At 40.8% G+C, this 20,662-nt stretch overlaps 1 protein-coding gene across 2 annotated transcripts in view; it reads right to left on the bottom strand.

Moving 5' to 3' along the window:
• Crebbp (CREB binding protein) overlaps positions 1–20,662 on the bottom strand; it is a 132,478-nt gene that overhangs the window by 50,165 nt on the left and 61,651 nt on the right. The window contains exons 3-5 of one of the 2 annotated variants that reach the window (XM_050128581.1): positions 18,322–18,498; positions 2,971–3,211; positions 1,604–1,717 (exon numbers count right to left, since the gene is read on the bottom strand). In XM_050128581.1, the coding sequence (XP_049984538.1) occupies positions 1,604–1,717; positions 2,971–3,211; positions 18,322–18,498 (532 nt within the window). The remainder of the gene's footprint in view (positions 1–1,603; positions 1,718–2,970; positions 3,212–18,321; positions 18,499–20,662) is intronic. The other variant, XM_050128667.1, reaches the window with a different exon arrangement.

Here is a 20,662-nt window from a genome sequence, read left to right on the forward strand (position 1 = left end):
AGGAGAGGAACCAAAAAGCTACGGAGAAACCCTGTCTTGGAAAAAAAAAAAAAAAAAAAAAAAAAAGAAGAAGAAGAAGAAGAAAAAGAAGTTGTTAAAGCACTTGCCATGCAAGTAAAAAGACCTGCATTCAAATTCCCAAGCCCATGTAAAGCCAGGCACGGTAACATGCATGGAATTTCAGTGCTCCTATAGGAAATGGGAAGTGGAGGCAAGAAGAATACCTAGAGGCTTACAGCACATACAAGCAACAGAGACCTTGCCTCTAACAAATTGGAAGGACCAACATCCAAGGTTGTTCTCTGACCTAGCACAAACTGTGGCAAGAGAGTGCCCACACTCACTCACACCCACCCACACCTACACCCACACCTACACCCACATACGCACCCCCTACACCTGCACTCAAAGAACAATTTAACTGATTCAAAAAAACTTAATTGTGGTGCCTCTGTATGGGAAGAAGGCCCCAAACCCTAACTCCTACCCCTTTTCTCAATGAAGCATGCTGTGAAGTGTGAGGCAGTTTATAGGAAGGAAAGCTAGAGTCCTAAGAGGAGATCAAACAGCCAGCAATGGCACTCCACTCCATGGCACTCTTAGATAGAGACAGACTGTCATGTGTAGCCAGTCGGGAAGAAAGCAGCACATGTGCACCAGGCAGAAGGGGAACCTCTGAAGATGTTCAAGAAGATGCTCTAAGTGAGGAACATTTAGAACATCAGGAAGTAGAGATGGTGAAAGATGAGAAAGACTGTGCCATCCTGAAAGATCACTAGAGGACTGCATGCCTCCAACTAGAGGATGACATAGACCCAAGGGCACTTCCTAGACATCCAAATGGGGAACATAGCCAAAGACCACAATTTAGCCTCTGAAATGACAGCAAAAAGTCTTAAATCTGGGGAAAGGTGTTCATGTCCTTCTCAATGCTCTGATGCCCAAAAAGAGCAGAAAGCCCAGGGGTCTAAAAACAAGAGGGATCCAGGGGCCAGATGCAGTAAAGAGCAGCCAGTACAGAACTGGTCACATCAAAGACTACACAGATGATTCAGAAGACAACAAAATGATGGGGATGAGAGGAATGTGTCAACCCTGAGTCTAAGATTCCCAGACGAAACCTCAATAAGTTGTTATGCCAGCTGGTATGGGAACTGCATAAGCAAACCTTTACCAGGTTCTTAACACTGATACAACAACCTAAAAGGCTCTTCACAAAAAATTCCCCTCTATTGCCCCCATGATGTCACTGTCATTGTAGGTGACCTGACATTCAAATCTTCATACTAAGTATCTGTCAGAAAATACCAAATCTTCCTGACAGCTATTTGATGGAAGTGACCTTATTGTTTTGGCATGCCTTCAAGTCCATGTGTGCAGTTTGGTGGAGGTAAATGAAAGCCCACTATGGCCATGGCTATTCACAAAGTTCACTGGAAGCCCATCTACCCTCTGAGCTTGGCTGCACCTCAGTCACTGCTAGCCCTACCTCACCCAGCATGTTGTGCTGGTGACCCTTGCCCACTACCTACCTACTCTCAGCATTCTCTTAAGAATAGTTTCTATTCTCATCTCCAAGCTTCTCTGCCCCGTGCTCACTTACTTTGTTGGTTTCGCTTGTCACTGGCATTTTTCAAAGGGAGGCAAACAGGACAGTCATGTCGTGTGCAGTTCTTCCAATGAGAGATGATTTGTCGTGAAGATGCACAATGGGCAACTATGACCAGAAAAACAACGAGATGTTATTTTTCTATCCAATCGTCACACTTCAATTACACCTAAATTATAATGCCAGATTCCATTAAAAAACAATGGTAACAAGTGTAACCATAATACAGTACAGGCAGTCCTTAACTTACAAACAGACTATCCAAAAAGTTTGTAAGTTGACTGTCAGTAATACCAGCCAAAAACTTCCCATAGAAGCAATGTTATGAATGATGGGTGATTAAGGTTCTGCCCATAAAACAGAACAAAAGCTATCAACCTCTGAAATACTGAGCATCTACAATGGAAGATAGAATGGAGATCTACAATGCCACTATTAAAAATAAAAACATTAAATTATATTTAAGGATGAAACCAGCTAAGAACTACCACTGAAGAAACAGAGATAGAGAAGTCAATGAGAAGTCTGTAGGAATTCTGAAAGGACACCGGGGTACTTAGTAAAGTACTTAGTAAAGAGAGTGACTGATACTGAATATATCCAGTTCTCATGCTCTAAAGTCTAACCTCCCCTGTTCCATGTTTCCATCATGATCAGAGTTATTCCAGGGATTCACAATGGTAACATGGTATAGAGGGAGACCAGGAAGCTATTTCCCCCAAGGTTTATGAACACAAGAAGAGAAGAAAGAGTAAAAGAAAGCATGGCTGTTAACAGGAAACACTTCCTTCAGTGAAACTGAAGTGTACAGTAACAAAATAAATGAATAAAAATTAAAAAAAAAGAATAGCACAAGATGCATGTGCTTGATTTTCCCCCTCCCTAGGGATGATAACTTGGGTACCATTAGAACAGTCTCAAGACAGAGAGGGCAGAGGAGCTACTGATAGCCTGAATCCATGAAACACCACAAGAAAGATGCTGGGGGTACCAGGAAAGTTGTGACTGCCTGTGTGAATTACTGCCCTAGACAACAACATAGACATTAACAAGGAGTATTCAAGAAGTGACAGAGAAGTCCTTCATGAAAGGAAGAAGAAAAAGAACAAACTGAGGGCACTGCCTCATTCAGGGGCAGCTCAGAGCATCAGAACATCAAATCACCTGCCTCCTTAGCAGGTGAGCTTTTCAGGGACAGCTGACTGTCAGATATGGGGACTGTGGGAACAACATATTCTAGGTCATGCCAAAAGGAGGCCAGCACCTATGCCATGTAGGCTTCCAACCACAAAAGCTGCTAAAAATAATAAAGGCAAATTCCACCCTAACAACAGCCACTAGGTTCAGAAAAGGGCACTTACCTTGGCAGGCTTTCCCAGCCTGACAATGTGTCATATGATTCAAAACATTTTTCATGGTTCGACAGTGTGGAAGAGAGCAGGCCCGAACCTCTCCATTTGCTTGCTCTCTTCTCTGACATTTGTGGGCATGAAGCAGTAGAACCAGCTGCTGCTGTATCAGTTTGCGCTTTTCAGGGTCTGCTGTGGGGCCTGTTGCAATTGCTTGTGTGGGTACAATTCCCACTGATGTTTGCAACTGGGACTAAAATAAAACAAAGTAACAAAATATCTTATTAAGTGTTTAGAGTTTTGATTCACTCTAATTATTAGGAAAGCTCATGAATAACATGGTCAAAAGAACTGGAATACTTTCTTTAATCCACCAAAAACTTTGAGAAGATCCCAAACACAAGATGAATTTAACTCAGATATAAAGCTGATTCAAGTTCACTTGAATACAATTATCATCCAATGACAACAACAACAAAATTGACACCAGCTCTGGGCTGCAGCAACACAAACTCAATCCACCCCACCATAAGCACCATTAGTGTCAGCTGACCCACAAGATGCCACTGCGAAAGTTGGCAATTTCATATGGTTCAACCTAATGAAAGACTGCCTTGGTGCACTGTAGCACATAGCTAAGGATCAGAAGTAACTTCTGCTCAGTGGTGTGTCTTTGTACCATCTTGCACCGATATTTCATTGAAGCACACTCAGAGGGTAACACATGCACTTTGGTTTCACTGTGGTCATCGCCTTTAGAAAGGTATGATAAGCTTACTGGAAACATAACATCGAGTATGTTTAAAATGCTTTATTTTAAGAAAGAAATTGTCTTTCATTAAAATTTCCAATTATAAGATTTTCTTTTTTTGATTTTTCCAAGACAGAGTTTCTCTGTGTAGCCTTGGCTGACCTGGAACTCGTTCTGTAGACCAAGATGGCCTCAAACTCAGAAATCCACCTGCCTTTTCCTCCCAAGAGCTGGGATTAAAGACCAGTGCAACACATCCATCCACTTGTAATAATTTTTTTCCAAAAAATAGTTGGCAATCTGCTACAAACTCCAGAAACTGAGTTGGTTTGTTTTTCTCTGTCTGAGCAAATTTGCCTGGTGTAACTCTCAACTACAGGAAAAATAAAAAGAGGCCTGTGGGGTTACGAATTACGAACACTCTTGACACACATATACAGATTTACCAAAAAAGATAAATATAATGCTTATAATACGCACTATAAGCAAAGATCAAGGATCTTTCAAAATATTCTGATATTCCCAATTAGAGTCATTTATCTTCTCCATTTTATTCTAATGTAAGAATCATTGGAACTGGTGAGATAGCTCAATGGTAAAGAACTTATTGCCAAGCCTGATGACCTGCTTTAGAACCGCAGTACTCACATGGTGGGAGGAGAGAACCAACATACAAGTTGCCCTGACCTCCATACATACAAATATAACAATTAAAAGTAAAAATTTTTAATTAGGCTTATTCATTTTACATGTGAGTGTTTTGCCTGCATGTATATCTGCACCATATGCACACACACTTGTTTTCTACAAAGGTCAGAAGAATACTCTGGAGTTGTGAACTGCTGTGGGGTGCTACATCAAATCTGCATCCTCTCTTAAGAACAAATGCTCTCAACCACCAAATCATCTCTCCAGTCCCAAATTAAAAATATTTATTAAAAGAACCATAAGTATGTATTCACAATTGGGAGGAAAAGTTATAAAAATATTAAGTGTGTATGTGTTCACATGTGTGTATGGAAGCCAGGTTGACCCTGGGTGTTTTCTATTTTATCTAATGAGACACATTATTCACTGAACCTGAAGCTATCAGGTAGATTGCCTGGCTAGTGAGTTCCAGGGAGCCCCCTGTTCGCCCCATCAGCACTGGGGTTACAAGTGGCTTGTTAAAATGTGAGTCCTTGGTATCTAAACTCAAGTTTACTAACTGAGCCACCACCCCAGCACTGTCTGGTCCAATTTTTACAAAGTTCCTAGGAACCGAGAGGCAGATTTAATTGCTTCTCCCAGGCTGGCGTTTAAGGAGCAACAGGAGCTGCAGGTGGGCCTAGGATCTGTCAAAAGCACTCTTCAGAAGCTCTTTCAGCGTACACATCTAGTCCCCACTGCCCAGGCAGGCACCAAGAATAAAGCTTAGACAGGACTGTCCCGTTAAAGCACAAAATAGATGTGCTCAGTGGGGGAAGATACCTGTCTTAAGTAGAAGTACCTAAGCTCAAATGCTAGATTCCAGGATGGACGGAGAGAACCATCTTCCAAGTTGCCGTCTGACCTCCATACATGCATCATGAGATAGTATATAAACATACTTGCGTGCAACTGCACCCACACACACAACAAAATTTTAAAAAGAACATGACACAAAACTAAGTATTGTTTCTTAAAACTAATCCATACATTTTACACGATTTTCATAATAGTTTAGAAAAATGTTTGAAAAACAGTTAAAAATGGGAGGGGCAGCTGGGCGGTGGTGGCATACGCCTTTAGTCCCAGCACTCGGGAGGCAGAGGCAGAGGCAGGCAGCTCTTTGTGAGTTTGAGGCCAGCCTGGTCTACAAGAGCTAGTTCCAGGACAGAAACCAAAAGCTACAGAGAAATCCTGTCTCAAAAATCCAAAATAAATAAATAAATAAAAGGGAGGGGCATTAAAGAAATGGCTTTGCATCTAATAGCACTGACTGTTCTAGAGGACAGGGGGTTGAGTTCTAGCATGCATGTGGCTGCTCATAAAAGCCTTACTCTAATCCCAGAGGATCCAGGTGTGTACATCTGTGTGTACTATACATATATACATATACATATATGTATATATGCATACTAATAAAGTTAAAGCACACATATTTTAATTTTTTATTTTAAAAAATTAAAGGGTGTGGTGATAAACATCTTTAATTCCAACACTCAGGATACAGAGGATGGCAGATCTCTGTTGAGTTCAAGGCCAGCCTGGTCTACATAGCAAGTTCCAGGCCAGTCATCAATATACTGAGAGCCTCTCTCAAAAAGGGGGGAGGGAAAACTACATGGTCATATACTAAGAAATAGTCTAGCTATATATTTTTAATTTTTTCTTTTTACTTATGTGGGGAAAGGGCATGTACACATGAATGCAGTGCCTGTGCAGTCCAGAAGAGGGTTGAGATCCTTGGAGCTGTTGTTACAGGAAGTTGTGAGCTGCCATGTTGATGCTGAGAACTGAACTCAGGTCCTCCTGCAAGAGCAGTATGTGTGTGCTTTTCACGGCTGAGCCATCTCTCTAGCCCCAATCTATAGACTTTTTAAAGTTCGGAAGTAGACTTATGTGCACATGGTAGTTTAAGATAAAGGAGAGGGTCCAAGTTGAGGGTGGGAGAACAACTTTTGATCCCTATGTTCCCCACAATTCTAAATTACACATGGGATAAAGTAGGGTTTTTAAAAGGGTAGAGTAAACTAGAAAAAAACAATTTTTTTCTAATACTGAAATAAGAAAGCTTTCTTCAACTAAGCATAATGGTTTACATCTGTAATCCCAGTGCTCAAGAGGCTGAGGCAAGAGGATTACAGTAAGATCAAGGCCTGCCTGGGTTACAAATTGAGTTCCAGGGTAGCCTGAGCAACAGAGTAAGACACTACTATCTCAAAAACAAGGGAGGGCTGGAAACATGGCATTATATTTAAAGCACTTGCCACACAACCAGAAGACTGAAGCTTAGATACTTAACACACAATACTGGGTGGCTGCGGCAGCTCACTTTAATTCCTGCCTCAGAAGGTGGAGACAAGGAACTCCAGTGCAAACTGGCTAAAAATACTAGCCATATCAACAGGTTATGGGTTTGATCCAAAGACCCTGCCTCAAAAAGAATAAGGTAGAGAACTCAGCACTGATCCAGAGGAGGAGGATGTGGAGAACTGGACACACATCATTGGCAAGAACCTAAATGCTGGGAAACCATCTGGCATTTCCTCAACACAACAACAGTATATCACTCTGTAACTGCACTCCTGGGCACATATCCAAGATAATTAAAAGGACATGTTCATATACAAACATGTAAAAAATAAAAGTTCACAGGAGTATTATTTATAACAGCCAGAAATACAAACAATTCAAGTGTTCAAGGGAAGACTGAAATGTGGTCTATTCAAACTGGAATATTTTTCTCACCATTAAAAAGATGGCACACGCTACAATGTAAACTTTGAAAACTTTAACCCAGTCAGTGAAAGAAGCCAGGAAGAAAAAAAAAACATACATACAATGTATGATTCCATTTTGTTTTATGTTCATGAATGAATAGGAGCAGAACACAGACCTGGGATTGGCTAGAAACGAAAATTCCTAAAAATTGGAGAGTAGCTGCTAACGGTATAGGGCTTCCTTTTAGGATAATGAAAATGTCTCAAATTGACCAAGGCCATGGTCACACAATGCCACTTATCTGAGCAGCGTATAAGAAAATAATTATATATGAATTATATCTTAATAAAAGCTTGATTTTTGACTAGTTTTGTTATTCTAAGACAGGGTCTCATGTAGTCTATGTTGGGCTAATCCTGCCCTCCACATCCCAAGTGCCAGATTATAGCCGTATGTCACCATGCCCAGCTCAATAAATCTGTTTCTAAAGCTTTAGTTCATTGATCAAAGTCATCAAAATAAAACAGATGCTTTTCACCTGTCAGTATAGACAATACAGAAAAATAATCACCAGGGTTGTTGGTGGTATCTAAGAAAAGTACTCTCAAGTGTCTGGTAAAAGTACAGCTTAGAGTAATGTTTGAAAGACAAACTTCCAGACTTGGGAAAAAACCTCTATCAAAGGAAATGTGCACTCTTGGTTGTGGGGTAGGGATTGAGACAATGCTCAGCAACCCAGCTGTCCCCAAGTCTGCCTCTAGAATGATGAGATTATACGAAGGTGCCACCATCACCAACTGCATTTCACCCCCCCCCTTTCTTTTCTTCTTCAAGGCACTGGGTATTAAACCCATGGCCTCAAGAATTTTAAGCATGTGCTTTATGGCTGAGTTATATGAACAGACCAAATACACATTTCTTTGGCTCTGTAGACCCACTTCTTTTAACACTGTTAAGGAAGTAACCGGACAAAGATGTGCTATAATGTGTACGCAAGGTTAAGTATCGCATCGATTAATGAAAAAATGTAAATGCCTATAAAAGATGGCCTAATTAAACACTGTCACAGGGCTATATTGAAATAGTATAGAGCTATCAAAAATATGACAGACCTCAAATAACTCTAGTCAAAGATGAATAACCCTTTTTAAAATTATCTGATAGACAAAAAAATTAGAATACAACACAAAGTGACTATTACGCTTAAGGCACCAAATAATAACATCAGAGTAGATTTGTCAGCTTTAACAAAAAGCTACTTAAAGTATATTTAGAACTTAGTTTTTAGAAATCTATAAAGTCACTCAGTTTTTTCTTATTAACTCTGTTTGTATCTTTTCTGAGAAAAACCTTCACAAAAAGCATAGTTCTATAACAACAAGTGGATCTTTCAGGGTCTAGCTTTACCTACTTTTTGAAAACTAATGTATTGTATCAATGTTTTACAGAAAGTATTCATTACTTTTGTTTGTTTGTTTTCGAGACAGGGTTTCTCTGTAGCTTTGGAGCCTGTCCTGGAATTAGCTCTTGTAGACCAGGCTGGCCTGAAACTCACAGAGATCGGCCTGTCCCTGCCTCCTGAGTGCTGGGATTAAAGGCATGTGCCACCACAACCTGGCTCATTATTTTTATAACCAAAACATTCTCCTTTGGAGAGAAATTGTTGGAAAAATGAAATTAGAAGAATCATAGAAAATGATAAAGAATTAGAGCTGGGGAAATAGCTCAGTAGTAAAGAGCTTGCTGAAGGCAAGTGTTAGGCATGGAGTTTGGATTCCCTAGAACCCATATAAAAAGCCAGGTAGGCACTGGAAGGCAGAGATGGAGGATTAACAAAGCTAGCCAGCTAGTTAACCTACCTAAAACAGTGAGCTCTGAGATCAATACATAAACAAGGTAGAGAGTGATTAAAGACAAAAAAGACACTAACCACTAAACTCTAGCCTCCACATGCACACGCACACATATACCCTACATACCCCAAAAGAGGAAAAAAAGAAAATGATGAAAAATTAAGTATGAAAAATAGACAGGCTCAGAGAAATGGCTCAGTGGTTAAGAACACAGCACCCATATAAAAAGCCAAACATTTGGTGCATACCTGTAACCCCACTTCTGTGAGGGATGAAAACAGGAAGATTGCTGGGACTTGCTGGCTTCCTGCCTAGTCAACAAAATGCAAGTGGCAGCTAAAGAGAAAGATCCTGTCAACAGTGACAGAAAAAGACAAATGACAGCCTCTTCTGGACACATGTACACATGTACCTACACAATCTGTGCCTATTCTCTCTCTCACACACACACACACACACACACAAAATCATTTTTTTTAAGAGTACAGTCGTTAGCACAAAAAACCCACAACTGTGTAAAGTGCAGAGAATAAGTGCTGTGGAGTGGCCAGTCACATGTAGGACATTTGCATCATATCACCTTCATAGAGCTCAGGGACTGTCATGAAAGACAGGAGGAAAGACTGTAAGAGCCAGAGGCTGAGGAGGAACTAGAGTGAAACGGTGTCCTCTGGACACGACAGGACTGCTACACCCATAAACTCAGAGACCTTGGTTTGCCTGCACACGCTCAAGCCAGTCAACATTCTAGCATGGTGTGAAAGGGCTCATGAGCCCATACTGAAGAGCTATGGACAGTTGGTACAGGCTTTCTTAAAGAATGTGGTAGGTCAATCATACTCCAGTGGAAGCATATGGGAGCACAAATTGGAGCTGACTGATCATTAAAAAATAAAAGACACTAAGCTGAGTTAGGGATGGGTGAGTGAGAGGAGTTATGGGGAAAAGAGGTGTATATGTGTCTATATGAGCGTATGTAAGAAATATGTACTGTTAAATTCTCAAAGAATAAAAATGTTTTAAAAGTATATAAAGAAAAGTACTAGAAGATGAAATTAGTAGCTTGTAATGCACATGTGTAAAAGCCTTATTAGTTAAGAAACCTAAAGCAATAATCCTCATCCCTCCTGGTTTTCCTCAGAGACACTTGCTAAAGGGCACAGGTACTACTGGTTAAAGTTCCAAAGGACTACTAGAACCGGTTTAGATCATTGTTTCAATAGATTAATATTCTAAAATTAATCTTCACAATAGGAATAAAACATTCAAGATGACTAACCCTCCTGGCTAACTGTCATGCTGGAAAGAAGAACGCCAATGACAAAGTGTGAGACCACACTTCACAGAAATAACATTCATAGTGAGGGGATCTCTGAGTGCCAGGCCAGCCTGGGCTACAGAGTGAGTTCCAGGACAGCCAGGGCTACTTGAGAGAGAAAAAAACAAAAACAAAACTGATACTCATTCTCACTAAAGCAACTGGAAACAAGTGGAATAGTAAAGATGATCCATAAACTAGGAAAAAGATTTGAAGTGTACATCTTAATTTGCAAATAACAATAACAGAGTAATGTTTCTCTTCCTCTTGGCCATCTTCATTTTACAGGTACCCAGTGACAGGATGAGTTCAAGGTCCAATAACAATTGGCTCTTGAAGTATTTATCCATCCTCAAAGCAGGGACTCACTCAGGGGTCCCAGATGATAAGAAAAGCCGATGTCCAGGGACAAGCACCTTGGCTAGGCTGTGAGGAGGCTATGTCACAGCTGGACCCTACCCTGAACCTCTCTGCTCTCCTCTTTCACAAAGTCAGACCTTGCTAATGAAACATGCTAAGAGGTTCCTAACAGGACAGACAGCAAAGCATAAAAATCAAACAACTCAATAAAAAAAAGACCATATTCCTAAATATAAGAACTTTAATTCTTACCAATAATCAAAGAAATACAAATGAAAATAAAGATGATGACCTGATTACTCCTACAAAAGTGTTCCCACTCTTGGGAAGACGATGTGGTGCTGGGGACCAGGTACACAGCCATTGCTGGAAGGCAATGGTGGTGCATGTCTTTAATCCCAGCACTTGGGAAGCAGAGACAGGTAGATCTCTGTGAGTTTTGAGGCCAGCCTGGTCTACATAGTTAAGTTCCAGAGCAGGTTCCAACACTACAGAGATACCCTGTCTCAAAATAAATAGGTAGGTAGGTAGGTAGGTAGGTAGGTAGGTAGGTAAAAGGGATGGGTGGATGGATAAGCAAGCAAGGTAAGTATTTTTAAACATCTATTTTCATTTTACGTATATGTGTGTGCCTGCATGTATTTATGGGTACCACATACGTGATAGTGCCTGCAGAAGCAAAAGGAAAACATCAGATTCTCTTCTTGAGAGGAAGGTACTAGGAACTGAACTCAGGCTCTCTGATCTTAACCACTAAGATGTCTCTCCAGCCCCCAAATATATACCTTTTAAAACAAGAATTAACTCATATCAAATAGGTAAACACACAAGGTAGTATAGAGTAAGAGCATACATTGGTTTGAAGATTCCAAGCCACTAAGAACATGATCAAAACTCACTGAACCAGATGTGTAGCACGATTAATAAAAACACAAACAAAAAACGAAAAACAAACAAACAAAAACACCCCGAGACAGAAATTAGGGTTTAACCTAAAGGTCAGAAAATTAAAAGGCCAGCCACTGGCTCTTATCTCTACTTCAGTGCAAAATGGTGAACCTGCCTCCAGGAATCTCAGAATGAGGCTGTGTGTGAGAGCTGTCTCCTCCCATCTTATATGCCTCTCTAGGACTGGGATTAAAGGTGTGCACCACTGGGATTAAAGGCGTGCACCGCCCAGTTTCTATGGCAACCTAGTGTGGCTACTGTGATTAAAGGTGCACTGTCACCACTTCCTGGTCTGTGAGGCTAACCAGTGGGGCTATTTTACTCTCTAATCTTCAGGAAAGCTTTATTTATTAAAATACAAATGAAATATCACTACACAAATGCATCAGGGCATAGCCCATTCATAAACTGGTTGGCTTCACTAAACATGACCACATGCTCTTAGACATTGTGGCAGGTAGTCAGTTTTGACAGTTTGCTTTTTGTTTGTCGGTCTGTTCTGCAGCCTGGAGTGGTGAGCTAATTTGGTAGCAACACTGCAAGACACCACTTGACCTGAGTATGGATGCTGAGAACATCTGACAACAGGAAAACATCACTGAACATTCAATGACCAAAAAATTAATTCAAAATCAAATGGGAAACAACCCCGAGCTTTGTCTGGCAGTGCTCACTGTGTTATATCACATGACTTCACCGTAGTAACCTCAGCTCTGAACACAATGTGTGTACTTTGCACTGCACATGTATCATGCCAAATCAACACTAACACTACCTAGAACACCTGAGGCTCAAGACTGCATATTTTTCTACACATACAAATTTTTCTGTTCTTCAAGAAACGTGATGATTTAATTACAGAAAACAAAGACTGAATATTTCCCTTCTGTCATTCCTGAGCAGTAATGTTTATGAATTTGTTTTATTTTTGTGTGTATGGGTGTTGTGCCTGGATGACTGACTGTCTGTGCAACACTTGCGTGTCTGGTGCCTGAAGAGGCTGTCCCATTTCTGGACCTAAGTTACTGGTGGTTGTGAGCTACCATTAGGGCACTGGGAACTGAACCCAGAGTACTCTGAAGAGTAGCAACCAGTATTCTTAACCTCTGGGACATTATCTCCAGTTTCAATGTATCAGAAAGTTTGATTTTAAAATTGAGTTTCTGACTTGAGCTCCAATTCAAAAAAAAAAATCATCAAATTAAATTGTGGCTTGGGACTAGTACTGAATTTCCAACAATTTCCAAAATGTCCCCACATACACTTTGCAATACATTTATACAAAGCAGCATTCTTAGCACTGACAATTATAAAATCAAACTATCAACTACAAAAGTCATCGAAGATGCTCTATAAACTGCAGAGTCAAACATTAAGATGTAAAAAAAAAAGTAAATCTCTCATATGCAAATTACCTTTCATTTTCATAAATGGTGAGGCTATGGGATATATATATACCAATGGTCTAAAGTAAATTTATGAACTTATGTTATCAGAAATGCTTTGTAGACCTATTTTATACACCTACATTACCACAGTCACATGAACATTTCTTGAACGAAAATGTGGTCTTGAATGCATAAAGTTTTAAAAACCCAATTCTATCCCAAGAATATACTCAGAGATATGAAAAAAGAATATATTTGTTTATATATAAACAAGCTTACCCTGACACTCCTCTTAGAAAACTAAGTTATTTCTAGTAAATGTTCAAGAATAAGCAAGGTTTCAAAGAATTTTGTCTTAAACATTAAGGAGAAAGGATCAAGAAAGAAGTTTTCTCCCTCCATATACTCACAGACCCAAGCAGATGCATGCAGTGAGCTTTGGTTCTGAGGTGGCTTTTGAGATCTAGACACACCCAAACTCTACATGTCTTTGCTTCTTGAACACTACTCCAACACCTTGAAACACAATCCTCTGTAACTTCTGAAAAATACTTCAAAGCAAAAACCAGGGGAGCCAGAACACAACACTCTGCAATACTGTTTGCTCTTATTCCCTCCAGGACCCGGCAACCACGGAGAATACAAAGCTGAGGCTTAAAACAGAAAGTGTGCAACAAATATACACAGCTATCAAAGCCTAGCATTGTGCCATATGCCTGTAACCTCGGTACTCAGAAGTTTGAGGCATGAGTTCAAGGCCATCCTGGGCTACATATTAAGAACCTGTCGAAACAAAACCACCACAGCTATTTCCTAGAAGAAGGGAAAAATTACTCAGAGACAATGGAACAGCATGTGGTAAGAAGGGAACACACTTATACACATCTCCTATATTCTCTAAGGAAAAGTGCCATAAGCTGGAAAACTAAGCAAGAAACATTCTGAAACCTCCTGGTGACCACAAAAACAGATTTCTTGCCTTTTTCCTGGAGGACTCTGAATCTGGTAAACCAGGTAAGGTTCAAGATGCCCCATCACTGACATACATACTGAGATGCACAACTACTTACTGAAGTTCAGGACACAGTCCAAGAAAGTCTAGCATTCATGTCTTAGCACTCAGATGATACCAGCATCACTGTATCCACCAGGCTATGCTGGCAGGATGCAGCACTGTAACTCTCCTCTGCCTGAAAAATCCTCTGACCAGCCATATTTCCCTCCCATTTAGAGAGAGGTGTCTATCAGCAGCTGTCCTGGCCTTGTCCAAACGTATACCTCAAAAATTTAACACACAGCAAAAACAAATTATAACCTCATACTCATGAGCAATTTAAAATAAGCTAAGCAGCATACCTAATGAATCTCCATTACATCCTTAAAAATACTGAAATCCCCTCTATAGTGGTGTTTCCAATGTTTCTTATTTTAAAAACCCACATATAGGAACTTCCTATCAGAAAATAACCCTGCAGGGACCTGCTAGGTCATGGAGATGCAGTTCTTTTATTTCTTAAACATTTTCTGCCTAAGAAAAGTAAGTTCCACCTCAAACACTTGTTCTATGAAAATGGCTGCAAGTCCAATCCAAAGCTTGGAGAAAATGTCACCAGGAATCAGGTGCTTTTCTTGAAAATGGGCAGGGGTTAACAGAAAAAAAACCTGGGTGTGGAACAACTCTTCCACAGGGATGGCCTAAGACCATTGGAAAACATAGACATTTGCACTACGATCCGTAACAGTAACAAATTATAGTTATAAAACCAACAAGAATAATTTTCTGGCTAGGGGTCAGCATACCATGAGGAACTGTATTAAGGGTCACGGCATTAGGAAGGTTGAGAACCACTATAAAGTCTCTGTGGCATCACCTTCACATCTCCTTGCCTTGGTGAGGCCTTGTCTGATTGTTCTACCTTAACTACTGCATGGCACACAGGCCATTGGGGTTTTCTGTTTTCCACTAAAGGGCAAGCTCGCCTTCTCTCACAAATCCTCTAGGGCTCCTACCATACCTGGGCCCATAGCAGGGCACAGCAAACCTAATGAAAGAATCAAACGAATGACTGCATATCATTCCATTCTCAACACCAGACAGAATGCTGAGGTCATGAGGGAAGGGAGAAGAGTCCCTTGGCCCACAGCTATGAAGCTTCAGTTGCCCATGAAGAACATAACCTGTGTAATTTGGCATCAGTGTCCCTAACGTGAACTGTTTGGAACCAAAGTCTACTGGCTCCTAAAAAATTACCTCTTGTGCTGGTTAGTTTTTGTCAGCTTGAAACAAGCTCAAGTTGTTCTGAAAAAAGCGAACCTCAGTTCCAAAAAATGCCTCCATAAGAGTGGTGTCTAGGCAAGTTTGTGAGGCATTTTCTTAATTAATGATTGACGTGAGAGGGTCCAGCCCAATGTGGGTGATGCCACCCTTAAGAAGGTGGACTTGAGTTTTAAAAGACATACCGAGCAAGTCATGAGAAACAAGCAGTAGCATTCTTCCATGGTCTTTGCTTCCGTGACTACAGGTTTCTGCCTTGAGTTCATGTCTTGACTTCTCTCAATAATGGACAGTGATATGGAAGTGTAGGCCAATTAAAACTTGTTCTCCCCAAGATGCTTTTGGTAGTTTAACACAGAAATAGAAACAACTCTCAAAGTATAATTCCCTCCAACCCTGGGAGAAGGTCATTAGTTCAGGGCATTTTATTTTTCTTTTTTAACTCAGGGCAGCTAAAACATTGGGATACAATTAAAACCCCACAAAAAAGAAACTGCATGGCCATGAACAAGCCAAATTCCCTTAGAACCTCAATTTCCTCGCCAACAAATGGGATCTGTGAATGATGCCTCTCACGAAGTCACTGCAGGAACAAGGTAAATACCCACTGAAAAAGATGCCATGCAGTCTGTGCCTTGACCTCTTTACTTCAATGCTCCACTGAAGGTTGTTCCAGAATGTTCATGGGCACATGGCTTGACATTGCCTGACCCATCCTGTGCCACCAGAATAAACAGTACAGGTAAAGGACCTAGTTTACTCCCCAAAGGTATCTAAGAATCTTTCTCAAAAGTTCACATGTGCCTTTATAAGAAAACTGCCTGGAGTGAGCACTACAGTTTTTGTAGACAAAAATGTTTCCTTAGCTTACTGTGATTGAGGGAGCCAAGGGAAACAGTGTTGACTGAATTCGTCCAATATTCCAGAAAATAAAAGAACAAGGCATACTGCTACTGATCCTCTTGACCATCCTTCAAAGCAGAGGTTCCCAACAGGGACAGTTGTACCCCAGGGAACATATTTTGTTAATGCCTGGCGATACTAGATTGTAATGACCAGTACAGAGGAAGGGTCATAGGTTACTGTCAAACATTACCAAGGTTCCAGGTGGCCCTGTAGGAAAACACTTGTTATTGCAGAGGCTGAAAGGAGCCCTGCTGTAGTACTGAAAGGAGAAGGTTCTGCTGAGTTCCTCTGTGAAACCCTTGGCCACTATACCTGGAGAGTTTAGATCTCCAAAGTAGCAGCCAAGGCTGGCAGAGGGTCCTGGAGTACAGGGATTCTGTCACTCTGGAGTAGAGTGGAAAGGAGAGGACAAGACGACAGAGAAAAATTGAAAGAGGAAAGGAAGGAGGACATTAGGTAAGGGATTCCCCTGTTTAAAACAGAATACAACAAAAAAAGAAAATAACTCAATGAAGCCTAAATGTGTGCCTGGGTACCAAGCAGGCACAGGCAATGACAGCTGGACCCAGAGCTCATGCCACTGTCTTCTGAGGGAGAATAACAAAACATGAGAGAGGCCAGGCAGTATGTGTGGCTTCCAGATCCCAGAGGCTAACACTGTTCCCATAACCCTGGACAACTCTGGCAACCACAAGCTACTGTAAGGAAGGTAGGAGAGCTAAAGGGACTGTCATAAGAACAAAAATCAGAAAACCATTGAGTGGTTTTGAAAACAGGCGGGTTTTACTGCTTAAAAAAAAAAAAAAAGAAAAGAAAAGAGGGCTGGAGAGATGGCTCAGAGGTTAAGAGCACTCACTGCTCTTCCAGAGGTCCTGAGTTCAATTCCCAGCAACCACATGGTGGCTCACAGCCATCTGTAATGAGATTTGGAGCCCTCTTCTGGCCAGCAAGGATACAGACAGACAGAACACTGTATACATAATAAATAAATCTTTAAAAAGAAAAAAAGAAAAGAAAAGAAAGACAAGTATTAACAGTGATAGCCTCTTCCCACTGTTTCTACTTTCTGACTGTGCACTTAGTGGAGAAAGGCCTCAACACTTGCTTCCCAAGAGCTTCAGAACAGTGCTCTGACACTGTAAACGCTGTTATTCTCTTAATTCTGGGATATACTAAAGTTAGAGAAGCTCTTACAGGGGGGAAGAAAAATAAACAACACTCAGGAACTCTTTGTGCTAGTATTTCAAAATTAGCTTTTCAAGGGCAAAAGACAACTTTCTAAAAAGCATGGTCAACTTTTTGCTAAGACTTGTCAAATCATTACTATAGAAGTATATGGACATATGGAAGGCTCACTGTCACCAAAAAACACAAGGAAGAAGGGAAGTGACCACCTGCACATTATGCCTTCAGCCGTTGAGATGTTACCACTGAGGACCAGAGTCCAGCCCTCAGTGTTCTAAACTAACAGATTCTATTCTGGGCAAAAGGAGACACTTCCATTAATACCTTGGTTTGTTAGGTTAGAGATTCCACAGACAAATTCCTGTTATAACTGGGAACTCATAGGAAGAATGAAGATACTGGGCAGTGGTGGCGCCTTTAATCCTTTAATCCCAGCACTCGGGAGGCAAGGGCAGGCGGATCTTTGTGAGTTCAAAGCCAGCCTGGTCTACAAGAGCTAGTTCCAGGGCAGGATCCAAAGACACAGAGAAACCCTGCGGGGGGGGGGGGGGGGGGGGGGGTGAAGATGTGAAATCATCTATAAAGTCATACATCAGTACTACATAATTCTTATAATACAAATGTCTTTTGACTGTAACAAAAATCAATCTTCTACTGACAGCTTCAACCTACTAACAAACAGCAAGGTAAGTCAGTCTTGATGATACTCAGAATTTTGCAAAGGTAAAATAATTCACACACAATTCCATCAACAAAAGGAATCTGGGAAAAGCAGCTATATCAACCTTCCCTATCCATCTTGTTGCTAGTTCAACCAGAAAATACAAAGCTCACTGTGCTCTTCGGCTTTGTGGGTTGCATTCCTATCACCAATAGCACACTCTCAGTTACAGCTTTTCAATATAAGCACCATAAAATCCATATGCCAAAGCACCCACAAAGACCCAAAGTACAGAAAACCAAGGGCAACTTACCATATTTGGCACATTGGTGACTGAAGTGTTCTTGATATCTGTAGGAAAAGCAGGCAAACTATTGACCATGCTCTGCTTGCTGGATAACTGGGGGTTCACTCCAGTGGCTCCCATCTGCTGCCCTCCAGTTTGACTAAAGGGTTGTCCAAATGGACTTGTGTTACCAGTCATTCCCATCTGAAACAAAACCAAGAACAATCATCTGTCATGACACAATCAATCATACATGAAAAAAAAAATAGATGTTATAAATGCTAGCCTGACCCACTGAGGACAAGGTGTGATCTCCTGTAACCCCTCCATCCAGTTATAAATAAAAGCCTCATTATCAGAGTTTGATGTTAGAATCGTGGAAAGACGAGTTTCATTTACAAAGTTAATTCTACAAACAGAAAGCTAACAAAGTGGTTTAAACGACCCCCATCCTAACCACCATCCCAGAAGAGGCAGCACTTTCCTTCCCTCCCTACTGGCCAAAGTCCTGTCCAGCACTAGCAAGTCCTACACAGCAGAGGGCCCCAGTTGATGATCATGGGAGCTTCTCCAGCGAATCTTTGATTACTCCCTAAGTGCTTTGCTTCTCTCAGGTTACTCATCGTTTAACTAAGTTTCAACTAGTTCAAAATGCAGAGTAGGAACATTAGCAATGAAAGGATAAAATATGTGGGCTCTACATTAAAAATGATCCAGCCAGGCAGGTGATGGTGAGTGAGGAGGGTGAAAACTGAAGGCACACTAACTGCTAACTTCACAACAGTAGAGACTGTAACACCCATTATTACACATGCTGAATATTTTCTCTAATAGAGTTGTTTGGCACATTGGTGACTGAAGTATTCTTGATATCTGTAGGAAAAGCAGGCTGAAATAAAACCAACTACCCAGTAAATTAAGGCTAGGTCAAGAAGGAGGGACTCCCACCTCTGCCTCCAGGCCAGCCACACACAGGTCCAATTAGCTCCAACATTGAGTATATGTGGGAGACCCAAAATAGTGTCCCCTTGAGGAGGAATAAAGAAACAGGGTGCTCTCGTTGACCACCTTTTTTTTTTTAACAGAGCTTTACATTTTTTACATTTATATTCTTTACATTCTTCTCTGATGTCTATTACTTGCTCTGCATGTCTGGCATCATATTTTGTTAGATGTTTGGAGTGGGAAGAACAATCTTGAGCAGGAAAACCTCCAAGGGCCAAAGTTCTATTCAAGAAATTACAAGTAAGCTGGGGTGCTGTAGAATAATCCTGTACATTGTGAAAATTTGTTGCTCTCATTAATAAAAAAATATTACCTGAGTTAATAAAAAAGGCACACAGGAAGTATAGGTAAGACAACCAGACTAAGGATGCTGGGAGGAAGAAGGACAGAGTCACAGGAATCTGGAAGGTTGCAAACATGTAGGAAGAAGCAAGATGAATGTGCCGTACTGAGAAAAGGTACCAAGCCATGTGGCAAAGCATAGATAAGAAATATGGATTAATTTAAAATGAGTTAGCTAGTAATAAGTCTGAGCTATTAGCCGAGCATTTACAATTAATATTAAGCCTCTGTGTTGGTTATTTGGGAAGCAGCTGCTAAAAAGACAGGAAAAACTCCACCTCTACTGGGGATGCTCAGAAGATAATTTCACTATATGTTCTAGGTCATAGGTTTCATACCCAACAACATACACTGGTTAACTTCTACCTAAGAAATCACTACTGCACTCAGCTGGTAAGCTCACTCTGTATAATGTATATTCCTTTCATGGCAGTCAATCTTTTGCTTCCAAGGTCTCTAAATCACTTAATTTCTTTTAGCTCTAAAAGTCTAGGTTGCAAACAAATCCACACACAACACAACTAACTCCAACTGATGTTAATAATGCCTACATGCCAAAGGGGAAGGGAAGAGGAGTTTGCTATGTGCACCTGAGCTTTCTCAACTATCTGAAAGTGAACCCATTCTAGCTGCAACTTTTGTACTAGGTCTTTAATGTAAGTAATCAGAAACACAAATCCTTCACCAAACCCAGCAATGAGGCTCAACCCCGAGTTCAGGAGACTTAGGTCAAGGCAGTAGCTAAGTGAGTACAAAGGGCATTCCTGATTGGAACAAGACTCCAACTGTCATCTCAAACTCAGAAAAACAAACAGAATTTTTTGTTCTCAGAAAGCAACACACTAGGTTAACTCAAGTAGCAACCACTACTCTATGTTTTATTACATAACTCAGGCAGGCCATTATACGCTTGATGGAAAAGTGCTTTACCAACTGAACCATCTCACTGGCCCTCACGTACTGTTTTTAAGGGCCTGGGATTTGAAAAACAGTAACAAAAACTCACAGAAGTAAAACTTCC

The sequence above is a fragment of the Alexandromys fortis genome, unplaced genomic scaffold (assembly GCF_014885135.2).
Source record: "Alexandromys fortis isolate MF-2015 unplaced genomic scaffold, M_Fortis_MF-2015_v1.1 scaffold_29, whole genome shotgun sequence".
NCBI lineage: Eukaryota > Metazoa > Chordata > Mammalia > Rodentia > Cricetidae > Alexandromys > Alexandromys fortis.